Source organism: Bombina bombina, chromosome 5 (assembly GCF_027579735.1).
Source record: "Bombina bombina isolate aBomBom1 chromosome 5, aBomBom1.pri, whole genome shotgun sequence".
Classification (NCBI taxonomy): Eukaryota; Metazoa; Chordata; class Amphibia; order Anura; family Bombinatoridae; genus Bombina; species Bombina bombina.
Window position 1 is genome coordinate 921690976 of NC_069503.1, and position 20415 is coordinate 921711390.

General features: G+C 40.9%; 1 protein-coding gene across 1 annotated transcript in view; it reads right to left on the minus strand.

Moving 5' to 3' along the window:
• Positions 1-20415, minus strand: part of MYBL1 (MYB proto-oncogene like 1) — a 397408-nt gene that overhangs the window by 276275 nt on the left and 100718 nt on the right. The window contains exon 4 of the mRNA XM_053715092.1: positions 2405-2497. Within this exon, the coding sequence (XP_053571067.1) occupies positions 2405-2497 (93 nt within the window). The remainder of the gene's footprint in view (positions 1-2404; positions 2498-20415) is intronic.

A 20415-nucleotide genomic window follows, 5' to 3' on the forward strand; every position in this document is an offset into this window, starting at 1 on the left:
TGAGTCCACAAGCCCTGAGCCTTCAGGGAGTTCCAGACTGCACCCCAGCCCAGAAGGCTGGCATCTGTCGTTACTATTGTCCAATCTAGCCTGCGGAAGGTCATACCCTTGGACAGATGGACCCGAGATAACCACCAGAGAAGAGAATCCCTGGTCTCTTGATCCAGATTTAGTAGAGGGGACAAATCTGTGTAAAGCCATGGAGTCTGAATTTAGTTCTTAATGTTCTTCAAGGGTTTCCGTTTGAACCCATGCATTTTATAGATATTAAGCTGTTATCTTGGAAAGTGTTGTTTTTAGTTGCCATCTCTTCTGCTCAAAGAGTTTCTGAGCTTTCTGCATTACAATGTGATTCGCCTTATCTTATCTTTCATTCTGATAAGGTGGTTTTGCGTACTAAACCTGGATTTTTTCCTAAGGTTGTTTCAAATAAGAATATTAATCAGGAAATTGTTCTTTCCTTGTGTCCTAATCCTTCTTCTAAAAAGGAACGTCTGTTACATAACTTGGACGTGGTTCGTGCCTTGAAGTTTTACTTACAAGCGACCAAGGATTTCCTTCAAACATCTTCTCTATTCATTGTTTATTCTGGAAAGTGTAGGGGTCAAAAAGCTACAGCTACCTCTCTTTCTTTTTGGCTGAAAAGCATCATCCGCCTGGCATACGAGACTGCTGGACAGCAGCCTCCTGAAAAGATTACGGCTCATTCTACTAGAGCTGTGGCTTCCACATGGGCTTTTAAAAACGATGCTTCTGTTGAACAGATTTGTAAGGCTGCGACTTGGTCCTCCCTTCATACTTTTTACAAATTTTACAAATTTGATACTTTTGCTTCTTCTGAGGCTATTTTTGGGAAAAAGGTTCTGCAAGCAGTGGTGCCTTCCATTTAGGTTCCGGTCTTGTCCCTCCCTTTCATCCGTGTCCTAAAGCTTTGGTATTGGTATCCCACAAGTAAGGATGAAACCCGTGGACTCGGCATATCTTGTAAAAGAAAAGGAAATTTATGCTTACCTGATAAATTAATTTCTTTTACGATATGCCGAGTCCACGGCCCACCCTGTTATTTTAAGACAAGATTTATTTTATTTTTCAAAACTTCAGTCACCTCTGCACCTTTTAGCTTTTCCTTTCTCTTCCTATATCTCCGGTCGAATGACTGGGGGGGAGGAGCTATGTAACAGCTCTGCTGTGGTGCTCTTTGCCACTTCCTGTTAGCAGGAGGTTAATATCCCACAAGTAAGGATGAAACCCGTGGACTCTGCATATCGTAAAATAAATTAATTTATCAGGTAAGCATAAATTTCCTTTTTTTATTGTTTATCGGCACTGCAAACACATTATCGAATTGTCAAAAAATGTCCCATAAATAACATGGACAAATTCTGTTCAAAGCGATCAAAAAACTCAAAATCATAATACTATTTCTCACATATTGAATTTAACAACTAATGGGACTTGATAAGGTCCTAACATGATATTTTTAGCATGATCCCAAGTGTCCCAACATATTTTTGAATGGAACATTGGTTGTGGGCATGGTCAAAACACAATTAAGTTAGCCATCAACACCACATTGCACTTTGACAATGGTCAGTGTGTGATCTTTTTGAGTCTTGCTATTTTAGATACTAGAACATGTGGCCCCTTTCTTCTGCAAGACACTAATTCCCTGTACAGTTCTTCTTGTTTCTAAGCCAAAATTTCACAAAACCTAGAAACACTTTCTGCTCAATTAAAGGATTAGAAAAGTCAACATAAAAAATGTTTTTAACACACACAACGTTCCTATATGATAAAGTAATAAATGTGAATTTACTATTTCACAAAACCAAAGCCTCTAAGACTGTTTAAAACTTCATTTCTTATATGGTTATGACGTCTGAATTGCCAGCCCACGAGAAAGGGCTGTCCGACTTGGTCACTAAAACACCCATCCATTTGCAATATATTAGCATAGATTTACTCCCTTTAACGCATGTGCAACTGTTTTGGAGATCTAACGCATGGGCACAGCAATTCCTGAAGAATTTTGCCAGGTTTTCTGAAAACTGACAGGGAACTCCTGATCTGAATGCGCATGCATTTGATTACAGCACAATAGAGCACATGCGTGGCCTGTTGTGTTATACCCGTAACTACAGAGAAAGGGAGAATGCAGGTTGCCCACTGTGATTGGCTAATGCAAATTAGCCTTACAGTGGGTTTGGAAATCCACCTAATGTCAGATAAACCAAAAACTTGATATCCGCCAAAAATATCATCAACATTGTGATAAACACCACTATTTTTAAATAGCAAGATAAACAAATTCAATATAAAAATGTATGTATATCTTTAATGTGAGGCCAAGTTCACAAGTCTCACATTGTCTACTAGGTTGCCAACTTTAATAATATTTACTTACCCTCTGATCTTCCTCTTTTGTCCATGGACCTTTAATAAGCTCAGGATTTAAAACTTTCTGCCATCGATGCTGGCACTGAATATCTGAACGACTCTTTAAAAAAATAAATACATAATAAAAGGAACTTTTATTTGATCCTAATACAAGTAAATCAAGAACAAAATATAGCAATATTGTTTCATAAAAGCATCTATACATCACACAGGTACAAATTCCCAAATTCAGAATTCCAAAATTCAAATTCTAATTAATATTTTTTTAAATAAAATTCTTACAATATATTAGGCAAAAATATCCTTATCATATGAGCATCAATATACAAATTCATGCATACAAATAAATAAGAAAAAACAGCAAACAAATAGCAACAAATAACCCTGCTTAAAATCCTGAACACTTTATGGAGTAGCGTTTAATGCTCTTCATGACCCCATTTCATACATTTCACCAGTTCTGTGGATATTTAGTTCACAGAAAGTATACTTATCGATTTTGGTTAATGCACACAAGCATTCAGCATGTCTGAGATTAAAAATGCTAGAAAAGACACCTTGGTAGTCAGACCCTTGTTTCCAAAATGTTCAGCGTGTCATGTGATGTAAAGGTAGGAGATCTGATTGGTGATCCGAAGCAGCCAATAAGAAAGCCAAAGGATTATATTAAAAAATGACTGCAGCGCCTGCTGCACTCAATGTCTAAAGAATATATTATGCAGATTAGCGATATGGATAATATCACAGACCACCGTATAAAAAACATCCAGCATTACCGGCCCATCTTAGCTCACGAGAGGTATACCGGACTTACATACCGCATGTGAATAGGTATTAAAGGTCACTCCTCCACTGATAGTGAAATCTCATAACTCCACACATGACTGCTGCTCCTGCTGCACACTAGTTCTAAGAAGTACACAAGGCAGGTCAGCAAATACAAATGATTTCACGAATTGCCATGTAGTAACATTCAGCTGTACCGGCCCTTTAGACTTGCACAGGATAAATCTCAATCACATTATATATATATATATATATATATATATATATATATATATATATATATATATATATATATATATATATATATATATATATATATATATATATATATATATATATATATATATATATATATATACACACACACACACACACACACACACACACAGGTAGCCCTCAGTTTACGCCGGGGTTAGGTTCCAGAAGGAATGGTTGTAAATTGAAACCGTTGTAAATTGAAACCCAGTTTATAATTTCTAAGTCAATGGGAAGTGATGGAGTTAGGTTCCAGGCCCCTCTCAAAATTGTCATAAGTAACACCTAATACATTATTTTTAAAGCTTTGGTCTAGTTATATTGATTCATTTTAGCTTGCTTGGCTTGCATATCTTTGCTGCAACACAAGCGGACAGCTCCACCTACTGGTTATTTTAATCAATGCACTGCTTCTCAATGCTTTTCAATAGCAGTCACATGACTGAAAAAGGAAAATTATGCTTAACTGATAAATTTATTTTTTTTACAATGTGACGAGTCCACAGATTTCATCCTTACTTATGGGATATCGCCTCCTGGTCAGCAGGAGGAGGCAAAGAGCTCCACAGCAGAGCTGCATAAATAGCTCCTCCCTTCCCCCTCAACCCAGTCATTCGACCGAAGTTAGGAAGAGAAAGGAAGAGCCAATGAGCAGAGGTCACTGAAGTTTAACAAAAATAAAAACCTGTCTTCTGAAAAAACTACAGGAAGGGCCTTGGACTCGTCATATCGTAAAAGAAATAAATTTATCAGGTAAGCATAAATTTCCTTTTCTTTTACAAAATATAACGAGACCACGGATTTCATCCTTACTTATGGGATACAATACCAAAGCTATAGGACACGGATGAAAGGGAGGGACAAGACAGGAACCTAAACAGAAGGCACCACTGCTTGAAGAACCTTTCTCCCAAAAACAGCCTCGGACGAGGCAAAAGTATCAAATTTGTAAAATTTGGAAAAAGTGTGAAGAGACGACCAAGTTGCAGCCTTGCAAATCTGTTCAACAGAAGCATCATTTTTAAATGCCCATGAGGAAGCCACAGCCTTGGTAGAATGAGCCGTAATTCTTTCAGGAGGCTGCTGTCCAGCAGTCTCATATGCAAAACGAATTATACTCTTCAGCCAAAAAGAAAGAGGTAGCCGTAGCTTTCTGACCCCTACGTTTCCCAGAAAAAAACAACAAATAATGAAGATGATTGATGAAAATCCTTAGTCGCCTGTAAGTAGAACTTCAAGGCACGGACTACGTCCAAATTATGTAACAGACGCTCCTTCTGTTACATAATTTGGACGTAGAAAGGAAAGAACCATGTCGGTATGAGACTTTGTCAGTTGATAAGACAACGCCTGGATCAGAATATCGTCCAGATAAGGCACCACTGCAATGCCCCAAGGTCTGAGAACCGCCAGCAGAGACCCTAGAACCTTCGTGAAGATCCTGGGTGCCGTGGCCAGCCCGAAAGGGAGAGCCACAAACTGAAAATGTTTGTCCAGGAAGGCAAACCTTAGAAACTGGTGATGATCCTTCTGGATAGGAATATGAAGATATGCATCCTTTAAGTCCACGGTAGTCATATATTGGCCCTCCTGGATTAATGGAAGAATTGTCCGAATAGTCTCCATCTTGAAGGATGGAACTCTGAGAAACTTGTTTAGACTCTTGAGATCTAAAATGGGTCGGAACATTCCCTCTTTTTTGGGAACCACGAAAAGGTTTGAGTAAAACCCCTGCCCCTGTTCCTGTTTTTGAACGGGACAAATTACTCCCATAGTGGAGAGGTCTTTTACACAACGTAAGAACGCCTCTCTTTTTATCTGGTCTACAGACAATCGTGAAAGAAGAAACCTTCCCCTTGGGAAGAATTTTTGAACTCCAACTGATACCCCTGAGACACGATTTCTAGTGTCCAGGCATCCTGAACGTCTCGCATCCAAGCCTGGACAAGTCTGCCCCCTACAAGACCCGGTCCCGGATCAGGGGCCACCCCTTCATGCTGTCTTGGGGCAGCAGCGGGTTTCTTGGGTTGTTTACCCTTGTTCCAAGCCTGGTTGGGTCTCCAGGCGGGTTTGGATTGTGAAAAGAACTATTAAAATGTGAAGCAAAATGGATTTACAGATTGAACACTTTGAGCCCAAATGGACTTAATGCCCACTTGAATTTCTCTGTATTTTTCTGAGCTATAAATGACTGGTTGTTTCTTTGTTTTTGTTTTTTCTTTTCTTTTCTTTCCTATAGGGCAGCAATGCTGCGGCGGACGATGTCCTCTTACACTACTATCTCAACACTAGCTCATGGCTTCTTTGTTATATATTCTGCATTTTTTGTTTCCTTGTACTCAGCTCTTCTGTTCCTTTTTACGTTTTTATGTTTGTTTTTTGTTTATTCTATTCTTCTAACCGTATGATTGACTCTATGTGATTTCCTCCTTCAGTGCTGTCTGTGTGAACCCTTGCGGTATGTGTACCATATCACCATTCTGGTTATCCTTTGTATTGTGCTTGGCATAATTAATCTTTCTCACATATGTATATATTGTCATCTGCTGACGTATCAATATTCTGAGTTATGCGCCAATTGGGGCTTTTTCTATATAAGTTTAGAGTATTTTGTAGTCCGCTAGGGCAGTTGTTTCTGTCCCCTTTGGACGTGATACACAGTTGTGGGCGTTTGTATAGATGTCATTCCTAGCAGGGTTACTTGTATTTGAATATATGTGCCATACGTGGCCATTATTACTTTGGTTCTAATGTTAGCTCTTCTGCTTGGATACGTATGTTGTCCCCCTTTAGACCTCATAATTAGGGTCTGACTCTTTGCATATACGTTTATGTCTAACAAGGCTTCCACATCTAAGTTCAGATGTGTGGCCCTTTGCCCTTGGACATACGGATGTTGGATTCAGGTATTACTCCTGGTGGCTTCTTATCATTGTTTGGTATGCGTGCCCTTTCAGGTCATACCGGCCGTTTGGTGTATGAATCCCCATATCTATGCTGGCCTCAATTGCGGCTTCTATCTAAATAATGCTCCATGCAGCACCACCGTTATGTTAGTTAACTTCTGCCTTCTTAGACACACACGCGCCCACTGCTTTGAGTGGTGTGTGTGAGTTCGGCTGTTGGCAGTGCTCCCATTGCGGCTACTGGGCATGTTTGCAGCTGGACGTAGAGTGACACTTTGTCTCACATGTTTATTTGCCTTTACGCTATGTGTCTGTATATGCTTACTATGTGTTTTCACACGTTTATCACAGGGAGCTGTGCCCCGCTCCCCTACAATATCTGTTATTAGGTGATTTACTTCTCTCTAAACAACAGTCTGGTTGCCATAACTATGGGAGGTGTTGGCCGAGCTCATCCTATCATTGACTGATTGCCTCTCTGGCCCCCCCCCCCTATTTAAGGCGTTGCCCTGCACCTACCTCCACTCGTCTATTTTGGATCTATGATCATTGCCGCTCGGCAGTTCAAAGGTATTGTAACGCTCTTATTAGCACATTTACTTTGCATCATATGTCTCAGATCTTTTTTCCACTACTTGGTTTGTAACAGCTTGACAAGTTTTATATAACTTTATGGGCTACTAGCATGTACCGCGTATTAACGGGTTACGTGTAGTTTGGCGCTGTGTGTATACTGGTACCTTTACTTTTACTATCCACGCATGCTTATCTATAGACTTTCGTTTTGATGCCCTGGTATGTGGGTCTTGGCCGTTTTTTATACTACTCTTACTGGTAGTACCGCTTTGGTTATTATCATTTGTCAAGTTTTTGTATATACAATTTGTACATAGTTATTTCCTTTGCGCCCTGTCAGTTTCTGGCCTACATGCTTTGTTAAGCACATAGCAGGCGTTCCACGCCTATGCCATTGTTTCTCTGTTGCATGTGTTTGCACATTAACCTGTTGGTTCATTATGTGAACTACACACTGTCCACTTTTGCCTAGGTCTTGCCTGGTTCCTATCTCACGTTGGTGTTTGCAATTGTTTTGTTTAGTTACAAATATTACTACATGGGACTATTGAGCTATGTATGCCACATTGTTCTGGTATACATACCGATACTTAGTTTGTTTAGATTTGGCATTTCCCTTACTTTGATGGTCTCAGGCCATCGATGGTATTGATGTTTTCTTTATCTCAGTATATTATTTCTTTTTTGTATTTTTGCTGTATACGCCCTTAGTTTGTTCTTTGGTATCCTTTGTTGAAAGTTGCATGGTCTCAGTCTGCACAGTCCATACAGTTGCTATTATTGTTGTTATTTCTATTACATCATATTATTTGCTTTTGCATTTTTGCCTTATAAATTCTTGGTTTGTTCTTTGGGTACCCTTTGTTGAAGGTTGGGAGATTCCCTTTTCAGACTGTATAGTCCGTTTTAATTTATTGGTGATGGTGATATTGGTAGACTGTGTCATGTTGTGTGTTGTTCCTATTGTTTTATGTTTCTAGTATTTGTCCACATGTTTGTCTTTCAGATTGTACCTGTCCTGATGAAGGCCCAACTGAGGGCCGAAACGTCGACCATGTATTAATGTTCTAAGAATAAAGAAAATATTCTTCCTTCTACAAATCCTGAGAGTGCCCTTCTTCGATACTGATCTATATATATATATATATATATATATATATATATATATATATATATATATATATATATTATATATATATATGTGTGTGTGGGTGTTTGTGTGTATGTGTGTGTATGTGTGTGTATGTGTGTGTATATGTGTGTGTGTGTGTGTGTGTGTGTGTATATATATGTATACATACAGAGAGAAGTGCACTCACATGAACAAACAACTGGCTCAATACCATTGTTAGCCTGTTCTATGGCGATTTACTACCTGGGTGCAACTTTTTAGCCCAGTAATGTTTTTCACACAGTAGAAGTTTCCTGTAGTATATCAGTTTGATCCTGCCTATTGTGGTAAATTGCCATAGAACAGGCTAACAATGATATTGAGCCGGTTGTTCGTTCCCATGAGTCTGCTTCTCTCTGTGTGTATTTAGTCTCCCTGTGGGTGGAAAAAGGGGAATCCAGACGTGGACTCCTTGCTCAGTGTGCTTAGAGGAATATGGCTATACCTCACTGAGGAGGCCCAATGAAGGCTGAAACGATGGTCTGGGGTTGCTGTGTTTCTTGTTCAGAGAGGAATTGTCTGGTATTTTGGCGCTGGACTAACCGTAATAGGCGGGATCAGACTGATATACTACAGGAAAGTTCTACTCTGTGAAAAGCATTACTGGGCTAAAAGAAGCTGTACCCAGGTGGTAAATCACCATAGAATGGGCTAACAATGCTATTGAGCCGGTTGTTCATTCCTGTGAGTGTGTTTCTCTCTGTGTGTATTTAGTCTCCCTATGGGAAAAAAGGGGAATCCAGACGTGGACTCCTTGCTCAGTGTGCTTAGAGTAATATGGCTACACCTCACTGGCGAGGCCCAATGTACATACTAACAAACACACACACAATATATATATATATATATATATATATATATATATATATATATATATATATATATATATATATATATATATATATACACACACACACATACACACACACATATACATGAGTCACACCTTCACTTCTAGCGAGCTCTCGCCTTGCCAATAAACACAGTCCTCAATCACATAAAGAGTAGTAGACCTAGCGACACTCTGCATTACAGATGCAGCTGTAATCATCCAAGCTGTTTGGCGTCTAAAGATGCACTATACACATACTGTGCAGATCACAGGTCTTACTATAAGCAGGTGTCAGGATTTACAAGGATTACACAGTCTCTTTATTTCAAAGGAGCTTGCCAACGTACGTTTCTCCCCTTTCCAAATGCTTCCACAGCCAGGGGCTTCGTCAGGGCTACCATAATCTACTCCGGTGTTAAATCTCAGACATGCTGAAGGCTTCCGTGCATTAACCAAAATAGATAAGTATTCTTTCTGTGAACTCAGTATTTATGAGTAGCGTTTTATCTTCTTCTTGACCCTATCCTATATTATAAAAGTCCAGGTATGTTTGTCCAATGCAGTCCTGCGCAGTGGGCGGACGGGCGTGGGGGCGTGTTGAGAGCGGCTGAGAAGGGGAAGGAGGGAGGGAGAGGGGATCCAAGTGGATGGGGACTTTGGCCCATGTACATGGGATTTAGGACTAGTTTCATATATTTTAACAGTTCTGTGGACATTCAAAATGTTCAGGATTTAAAGCAGGGTTATTTGTTGCTCTTTGTAGTTATTCATATTTTTTTGTACACATGAATTTGTATATTGATGCACGTATGATAAAGGTATTTTTGCTTAATATGTTGGTCATGCTTTTTAATAAATACATTTTTTATTTTATTTTTTATAAATTTAAGAGTGCCGTATCCCCTTAATTTCTTAGAGTGGTAATATACGCCCTAACTTCTTCTTGCTAAAAAAAAAAAAATTATGCTTACCTGATAAATTTATTTATTTCAGGATATGGTGAGTCCACGACTTGAGTAATTACTGTTGGGAATATCATTCCTAGCCAAAAATATCAAATTTGGTAAATTTAGAAAAAGTATGTAGAGAAGACCAAGTTGCAGCCTTGAAAATTTGTTCCACAGAAGCTTCATTTTTGAAAGCCCAAGAAGAGGAAACAGCTCTTGTGGAATGAGCCGTAATTCTCTCAGGAGGCTGCTGTCCAGCAGTCTCATAAGCCAATCGAATTATATTACGTAACCAAAAAGAAAGAGTAGTAGCAGTAGATTTCTGACCTTTACCTTTCCCAGAGAAACAGACGAAGAGGGCAGAGGACTGGCGAAAATCCTTAGTCTCCTGTAAGTAGAATTTAAGAGCACGTACAACATCCAAATTGTTTAACAAATGTTCTTTGGAAGAAGAAGGATTAGGACACAGAGAGGGAACAACAATTTCATGATTGATATTTTTATTAGAAACAACCTTAGGAAGGAAACCTAACTTAGTAAGAAGAACCGCCTTATCAGCATGAAAAATAAGATAAGGGGAATCACACTGCAGAGCTGAGAGTTCCGAGACTCTTTGAGCAAAAGAGATAGCAACAAGAAACAAAACCTTCCAAGATAACAACTTAATGTCTATGGAATGCAATGGCTCAAACGGAGCCAACTGTAAAACTTTAAGAACAAGGTTAAGGCTCCAAGGAGGAACAACAGACTTAAACAACGGAGGCCAAACCAATAGAGCATTGTAAATCGCCCTCAACTCCAAGATGTTGATGGGAAGAGCAGACTCCTCCCGAGTCCAAAGGCCCTGAGCTTTTAACGAGTTCCAGCTGGCGTCTGTGGTCAAGATCACCCAGGAAGGTCTCCAAAAGCATGTGCCCTGAGACAGATGTCCCTGAGAAATCCACCATGGGAGAGAGTCCCTTGACGACTGATCTAACTCTATTCTCTGCGAAAGATCAGCATGGTCGCATTTCCATTGTCTGAGCATGCACAACTTAAGAGCTCTCAAATGGAATCGAGCAAAAGGAATAATGTCCATGGAAGTCACCATCAGACCGATTATCTCCATACATTGAGCCACTGAAGGATAAGCAGTAGCCTGAAGAGAGAGGCAAGAGGAAATTATTTTGTTTTTCTTGACCTCTGTCAGAAAAATCTTCAGACACTTCAAGTCTAGAATGGGACGGAAAGTTCCCTCTTTTTTGGGAACCACAAATAGGTTGGAGTAGAACCCGAGACCCTGTCACGCACTGGAACTGGAACCATCACTCCCTGGGAGGAAAGATGTTGTATACATTTCAAGAACGCCTCTCTCTTTAACTGGTCTACAGATAGTCTTGAGAGAAGGAATCTGCCTCTGGGAGGAAAAGTCTTGAATTTCAATTTGTAACCTTGGGATACTATGTCCACAGTCCAGTGATCTGGGACATCTCGTATCCAGGCTTGAGAGAACTGAGAAAGTCTGCCCCCCCACCTGATCCGATCCCAGGTCAGGGGAAAACCCTTCATGCTGATTTGGAATCAGCTGCGGGTTTCTTTGATTGTTTCCCCTTGTTCCAAGACTGATTGGGTTTCCAAGAAGACTTGGATTGTTCCTGCTTGGAAGAAGAAGGGGAAGGCTTTCCTCTGAAGTTATGAAAGGAACGAAAATTACTCTGACGTCCTTTAGGCCTATTCTTTTTATCTTGAGGTAGAAAAGACCCTTTTTCCACCCGTAATATTAGAGATAATTTCTGCCAAACCGGGTCCAAATAAGGTTTTGCCCTTGTAAGGAGTCGCCAGAAGCTTGACTTTAGAGGAAATGTCCACAGACCAGGATTTCAACCAAAACGCCCTGCGGGCTAGGACAGCGAAACTAGAAGTTTTTGCTCCTAGTCTAACAACCTGTAAAATGGCATCTGCATTAAAGAAATTGGCCAACTTAAGAGCTTTAATCCTATCTTGAATTTCATCCAAGCAAGTCTCCACTTGAAGAGAATCAGACTAGGCGCCGAACCAATAAGATGCTGCACTAGTCACAGTGGCAATAATCACCTCAGGTTGCCATTGGAGACCTTGATGAACATAAATCTTTTTAAAATAAGCCTCTAGCTTCTTGTCCATCGGATCCTTAAAAGAGCAGCTATCCTCAACAGCTATCCTCAATATGGGAGATAGGGAAAAAGACACCCCTGGTTTCTCCCATTCCTGTGAGATAATCTCCCTAGCACGGTCCAGCACAGAAAAACCTCAGTGGAAGGTTCATCAAAGAAACTCTGTGGAAGGTTCAACAAAGAAACTATTACGTTTACTAGATTTTCTTAGGAGTGACAATGACAGGGGTATCGGAATCATCTAAAAGTAGCTAAAACCTCCTTTAACAATACACAAAGGTGTTCAAGCTTAAATCTGAAGGATACCACCTCAGTCTCAGAAGGAGGAATTATACTGTCCGAATCTGAGATTTCCCCCTTAGAAAATCCCAATGTATCTTCCTCATCAGACTTATAAGAAAGGGCAACTTGGGAAGCAGAACTGAGGGCAGGCACATTACTTTCTGAATTTCTAGATTTCCTATTGCGTTTTCCCTGTAATCTGGGAATGCCAGCTAATGCTGCAGATACCGCTGAAGATACATGGGCAGAAATTTCGGCTTTTAAATAAACTACACTAGGAGTTATAGAGGAACCGCAGGGCACTGCATGTGATGCCATTGAGGCTTGGGACGTAGCAGGAGAAAGCTGAGGTATTATTTTACCAGCATCATCCTGAGAGACATTAGGCTTAAGGTTTTCTTGACACATGAAGAACAAAATTGCATAGGAGCTGCAATTTGTGCATCTAAACATAATAAGCATGAATTCATGAGAGCAGGCTCTTGCTCCATATCAGACATGTTGTGAAACAGTAAATAAACTTGTACAGATAAGTTTCAAAGATTTTAATATTCAATTAAAATAAGCCAAGGAAAAAATGCACTTTAAATTTTATCCCAAATAAGGATCCCCAACTAAAATTGTGAGAAAAGTTAAGAAAAAACCTTTAATAAACATCAAATAAACTTCTAAAATACTCCTCAGTCAACCCCACACCTCAATTACGGAGGATCCTTACTGCTACCAATTAAGAACAGATCACCCAGAAATGGAGAAAAACTACTTTTTCCTCAGAAACGTTATGAAGTAAAGCCGATCATGTGACCACAACTGCCAAGCTCAAATTACTGCTGCGACACAGAGAGGCACTACTTCCTGGTATACCAAGTACCAGAAATAACCGTTTTTCAAACCTGACAGTTTAAAATGTTGCATGATTTTATATTAAAGCAAAGGGGAAATTAATAAGCTGCTGAAATAGAAAATTCAGCCTTACTTTCAGTTTAAACTTGTTTTGTTTTATCAAGTAAATATGTGTCAGAAAATAAAGCCTAATAAAAGAGTTTAAATGTTAGTCTCACACATGCTACAGTGCCTCCCATGCAACAGGATTATCTATGTCCCAATAAAAAAAGCAGTGTGTTTTAATTTGTTAAGTGCATGGTCTCCCCAACTGGAAGAAAAAACAGAATTTATGCTTACCTGATAAATTACTTTCTCCAACGGTGTGTCCGGTCCACGGCGTCATCCTTACTTGTGGGATATTCTCTTCCCCAACAGGAAATGGCAAAGAGTCCCAGCAAAGCTGGTCACATGATCCCTCCTAGGCTCCGCCCACCCAGTCATTCGACCGACGGACAGGAGGAAATATATATAGGAGAAACCATATGATACCGTGGTGACTGTAGTTAAAGAAAATAATTCATCAGACCTGATTAAAAAACCAGGGCGGGCCGTGGACCGGACACACCGTTGGAGAAAGTAATTTATCAGGTAAGCATAAATTCTGTTTTCTCCAACATTGGTGTGTCCGGTCCACGGCGTCATCCTTACTTGTGGGAAACAATACCAAAGCTTTAGGACACGGATGAAGGGAGGGAGCAAATCAGGTCACCTAAACGGAAGGAACCACAGCTTGCAAAACCTTTCTCCCAAAAATAGCCTCCGAAGAAGCAAAAGTATCAAATTTGTAAAATTTGGCAAAAGTGTGCAGTGAAAACCAAGTCGCTGTCTTACATATCTGGTCAACAGAAGCCTCGTTCTTGAAGGCCCATGTGGAAGCCACAGCCCTAGTGGAGTGAGCTGTGATTCTTTCAGGAGGCTGCCGTCCGGCAGTCTCATAAGCCAATCGGATAATGCTTTTAAGCCAAAAGGAAAGAGAGGTAGAAGTCGCTTTTTGACCTCTCCTTTTACCAGAATAAACAACAAACAAGGAAGATGTTTGTCTGAAATCTTTAGTAGCCTCTAAATAGAATTTTAGAGCACGGACTACGTCCAAATTGTGTAACAAACGTTCCTTCTTTGAAACTGGATTCGGACACAAAGAAGGTACAACTATCTCCTGGTTAATATTTTTGTTGGAAACAACTTTCGGAAGAAAACCAGGCTTAGTACGCAAAACCACCTTATCTGCATGGAACACCAGATAGGGCGGAGAACACTGCAGAGCAGATAACTCTGAAACTCTTCTAGCAGAAGAAATTGCAACCAAAAACAAAACTTTCCAAGATAGTAACTTAATATCTACGGAATGTAAGGGTTCAAACGGAACCCCTTGAAGAACTGAAAGAACTAGATTTAGACTCCAGGGAGGAGTCAAAGGTCTGTAAACAGGCTTGATCCTAACCAGAGCCTGAACAAATGCTTGAACATCTGGCACGGCTGCCAGTCTTTTGTGAAGTAAAACAGATAAAGCAGAGATCTGTCCCTTTAGAGAACTTGCAGATAATCCGTTCTCCAAACCTTCTTGTAGAAAGGATAGAATCTTAGGAATTCTTATCTTGTTCTATGGGAATCCTTTAGATTCACACCAACAGATATATTTTTTCCATATTTTATGGTAAATTTTTCTAGTTACAGGCTTTCTAGCCTGAATCAGAGTATCTATTACAGAATCTGAAAACCCACGCTTTGATAAAATCAAGCGTTCAATCTCCAAGCCGTCAGTTGGAGGGAAACCAGATTCGGATGTTCGAATGGACCCTGAACAAGAAGGTCCTGTCTCAAAGGTAGCTTCCATGGTGGAGCTGATGACATATTCACCAGGTCTGCATACCAAGTCCTGCGTGGCCACGCAGGAGCTATCAAGATCACAGAGGCCCTCTCCTGATTGATCCTGGCTACCAGCCTGGGGATGAGAGGAAACGGTGGGAATACATAAGCTAGGTTGAAGGTCCAAGGTGCTACTAGTGCATCTACTAGAGTCGCCTTGGGATCCCTGGATCTGGACCCGTAGCAAGGAACCTTGAAGTTCTGACGAGACGCCATCAGATCCATGTCTGGAATGCCCCATAATTGAGTTATTTGGGCAAAGATTTCCGGATGGAGTTCCCACTCCCCCGGATGGAATGTCTGACGACTCAGAAAATCCGCTTCCCAATTTTCCACTCCTGGGATGTGGATCGCAGACAAGTGGCAGGAGTGATCCTCCGCCCATTGAATTATCTTGGTCACTTCTTTCATCGCCAGGGAACTCCTTGTTCCCCCCTGATGATTGATATATGCAACGGTCGTCATGTTGTCTGACTGAAACCTTATGAATTTGGCCTTTGCTAGTTGAGGCCAAGCTCTGAGAGCATTGAATATCGCTCTCAGTTCCAGAATGTTTATCGGGAGAAGAGACTCTTCCCGAGACCATAGACCCTGAGCTTTCAGGGATTCCCAGACCGCGCCCCAGCCCACTAGGCTGGCGTCGGTCGTGACAATGACCCACTCTGGTCTGCGGAAGCTCATTCCCTGTGACAGATTGTCCAGGGTCAGCCACCAATGGAGTGAATCTCTGGTCTTTTGATCTACTTGAATCGTCGGAGACAAGTCTGTATAATCCCCATTCCACTGTCTGAGCATGCACAGTTGTAATGGTCTTAGATGAATTTGTGCAAAAGGAACTATGTCCATTGTTGCAACCATCAATCCTATTACTTCCATGCACTGTGCTATGGAAGGACGAGGAACAGAATGAAGTACTTGACAAGAGCTTAGAAGTTTTGATTTTCTGACCTCTGTCAGAAAAATCCTCATTTCTAAGGAATCTATTATTGTTCCCAAGAAGGGAACTCTTGTTGACGGGGACAGAGAACTTTTTTCTTTGTTCACCTTCCATCCGTGAGATCTGAGAAAGGCTAGGACGATGTCCGTATGAGCCTTTGCTTTTGACAGGGACGATGCTTGAATCAGGATGTCGTCCAAGTAAGCTACTACTGCAATGCCCCTTGGTCTTAGAACCGCTAGAAGGGACCCTAGTACCTTTGTGAAAATCCTTGGAGCAGTGGCTAATCCGAATGGAAGTGCCACAAACTGGTAATGCTTGTCCAGAAAAGCGAACCTTAGGAACTGATGATGTTCCTTGTGGATAGGAATATGTAGGTACGCATCCTTCAAATCCACGGTAGTCATAAATTGATTTTCCTGGATAGTAGGTAGGATTGTTCGAATAGTTTCCATTTTGAACGATGGTACCCTGCGAAATTTGTTTAGGATCTTTAGATTTTTTGGGAACTATGAACAGATTGGAATAAAATCCCATTCCTTGTTCTCTTATTGGAACTGGATGTATCACTCCCATCTTTAACAGGTCTTCTACACAATGTAAGAATGCCTGTCTCTTTATTTGGTTTGAAGATAATTGAGACCTGTGGAACCTCCCCCTTGGGGGTAGTTCCTTGAATTCCAGGAGATAACCTTGAGAAACTATTTCTAGCGCCCAAGGATCCTGAACATCTCTTGCCCAAGCCTGAGCAAAGAGAGAAAGTCTGCCCCCCACTAGATCCGGTCCCGGATCGGGGGCTATCCCTTCATGCTGTTTTGGTAGCAGTGGTAGGCTTCTTGGCCTGCTTACCCTTGTTCCAGCCTTGCATTGGTTTCCAGGCTGGTTTGGGTTGTGAAGTATTACCCTCTTGCTTAGAGGATACAGAATTAGAGGCTGGTCCGTTTCTGCGAAATGGACGAAAATTAGGCTTATTTTTAGCCTTAAAAGACCTATCCTGTGGGAGGGCGTGGCCCTTTCCCCCAGTGATGTCTGAAATAATCTTTCAAATCAGGTCCAAATAATGTTTTACCTTTGAAAGGAATGTTAAGCAATTTTGTCTTGGAAGACACATCCGCTGACCAAGACTTTAGCCAAAGCGCTCTGCGCGCCACGATAGCAAACCCTGAATTTTTCGCCGCTAATCTAGCTAATTGCAAAGCGGCATCTAAAACAAAAGAGTTAGCCAATTTAAGTGCTTGAACTCTGTCCATAACCTCCTCATACGAAGATTCTTTACTGAGCGACTTTTCTAGTTCCTCGAACCAGAAACACGCTGCCGTAGTGACAGGAACAATACATGAAATTGGTTGTAGAAGGTAACCTTGCTGTACAAAAATCTTTTTAAGCAAACCCTCTAATTTTTTATCCATATGATCTTTGAAAGCACAACTATCTTCGATAGGAATAGTAGTGCGTTTGTTTAGAGTAGAAACCGCCCCCTTGACCTTGGGGACTGTCTGCCATAAGTCCTTTCTGGGGTCGACTATAGGAAATAATTTCTTAAATATAGGGGGAGGAACAAAAGGTATGCTGGGCTTTTCCCACTCTTTATTTACTATGTCCGCCACCCGCTTGGGTATAGGAAAAGCATCGGGGGGCACCGGAACCTCTAGGAACTTGTCCATCTTACATAATTTCTCTGGAATGACCAAATTGTCACAATCATCCAGAGTAGATAACACCTCCTTAAGCAGTGCGCGGAGATGTTCTAATTTAAATTTAAATGTCACAACATCAGGTTCAGCTTGATGAGAAATTTTTCCTGAATCTGAGATTTCTCCATCAGACAAAACCTCCCTCATGGCCCCTTGAGATTGGTGTGAGGGTATGTCAGAACAGTTATCATCAGCGTCCTCTTGCTCTTCAGTGTTTAAAACAGAGCAATCGCGCTTTCTCTGATAAGTAGGCATTTTGGATAAAAGATTTGCTATGGAATTATCCATTACAGCCGTTAATTGTTGCATGGTAATAAGTATTGGCGCACTAGATGTACTAGGGGCCTCCTGTGTGGGCATAACTGGTGTAGACACAGTAGGGGATGATGTAGTATCATGTTTACTCCCCTCATTTGAGGAATCATCTTGGGCAATATCATTATCTGTGGCATTACTGTCCTTACTTTGTTTGGACACTATGGCACAATTATCACATAAATTTAAATGGGGAGACACATTGGCTTTCATACATATAGAACATAGCTTATCTGATGGTACAGACATGTTAAACAGGCTTAAACTTGTCAACAAAGCACAAAAAACGTTTTAAAATAAAACCGTTACTGTCACTTTAAATTTCAAACTGAAAACACTTTATTACTGAATATGTAAAAAAGTATGAAGGAATTGTTCAAAATTCACCAAAATTTCACCACAGTGTCTTAAAGCATTAAAAGTATTGCACACCAAATTTCAGAGCTTTAAGACGTTTTCAAATTTAACCCCTATACAGTCCCAGCTATATGCTTTGCTGAGACCCAACCAAGCCCAGAGGGGAATACAATACCAAATGACGCCTTCTAGAAGCTTTTTTAGTGATTCTTAGATCCTCACACATGCATCTGCATGCCTTGCTCTCCAAAAACAACTGAGCAGTAATGGCGCGAAAATGAGGCTGAGTCTATAACTAGAAAGGCCCCCAGACTAAAAAAGGTGTCCAACACAGTGCCTGCCGTTTTTTAAACGTTCCCCAAGATTATAATGCCAATTATAAGCTACAATCTGCATAATATGCCCCAATAAAGTAATCGTTTTAGCCCATAAAAATGTCTACCAGTTTTTAAGCCCTTTTTTAAGCCCTTTATTCTTTTATATTTGACTAAGAAAATGGCTTACCGGTCCCCATGAGGGGAAATGACAGCCTTCCAGCATTACATGGTCTTGTTAGAAATATGGCTAGTCATACCTTAAGCAGAAAGGTCTGCTAACTGTTTCCCCCAAATGAAGTTACTTCATCTCAACAGTCCTGTGTGGAAACAGCAACCGATTTTAGTTACTGTCTGCTAAAATCATCTTCCTCTTACAAACAGAAATCTTCATCCTTTTCTGTTTCAGAGTAAATAGTACATACCAGCACTATTTTAAAATAACAAACACTTGATAGAAGAATAAAAACTACATTTAAACACCAAAAAACTCTTAACCATCTCCGTGGAGATGTTGCCTGTGCAACGGCAAAGAGAATGACTGGGTGGGCGGAGCCTAGGAGGGATCATGTGACCAGCTTTGCTGGGACTCTTTGCCATTTCCTGTTGGGGAAGAGAATATCCCACAAGTAAGGATGACGCCGTGGACCGGACACACCAATGTTGGAGAAAGCACTTACCTGCTCCGTTGTCCGGCATGTAGACAGTTACAAGGTATGAGAGGACACAGTTTCTCACAGAGACCTTTGAAAAAGAAAGAACAGAGTAGCCAACTATGGCTTTCTAAACTAGGGCAGCAATTGTTAGGAAAACGCAGTAAGTACCTCTTTACAAGTTCCTAACAACTTTTAAAGCCACCACTACCCGGCTGCAAGGAATGACATGGAATACGGCTATACCCCAAAAACAGAATTTATGTTTACCTGATAAATTTCTTTCTCCAACGGTGTGTCCGGTCCACGGCGTCATCCTTACTTGTGGGATATTCTCTTCCCCTACAGGAAATGGCAAAGAGCCCAGCAAAGCTGGTCACATGATCCCTCCTAGGCTCCGCCTATCCCAGTCATTCGACCGACGTTAAGGAGGAATAATAGCATAGGAGAAACCATATGGTACCGTGGTGACTGTAGTTAAAGAAAATAAATTATCAGACCTGATTAAAAAACCAGGGCGGGCCGTGGACCGGACACACCGTTGGAGAAAGAAATTTATCAGGTAAACATAAATTCTGTTTTCTCCAACATAGGTGTGTCCGGTCCACGGCGTCATCCTTACTTGTGGGAACCAATACCAAAGCTTTAGGACACGGATGAAGGGAGGGAGCAAATCAGGTCACCTAAATGGAAGGCACCACGGCTTGCAAAACCTTTCTCCCAAAAATAGCCTCAGAAGAAGCAAAAGTATCAAACTTGTAAAATTTGGTAAAAGTGTGCAGCGAAGACCAAGTCGCTGCCCTACATATCTGATCAACAGAAGCCTCGTTCTTGAAGGCCCATGTGGAAGCCACAGCCCTAGTGGAATGAGCTGTGATTCTTTCGGGAGGCTGCCGTCCGGCAGTCTCGTAAGCTAATCTGATGATGCTTTTAATCCAAAAAGAGAGAGAGGTAGAAGTTGCTTTTTGACCTCTCCTCTTACCTGAATAAACAACAAACAGGGAAGATGTTTGTCTAAAATCCTTTGTAGCATCTAAATAGAATTTTAGAGCGCGAACAACATCCAAATTGTGCAACAAGCGTTCCTTCTTTGAAACTGGTTTCGGACAC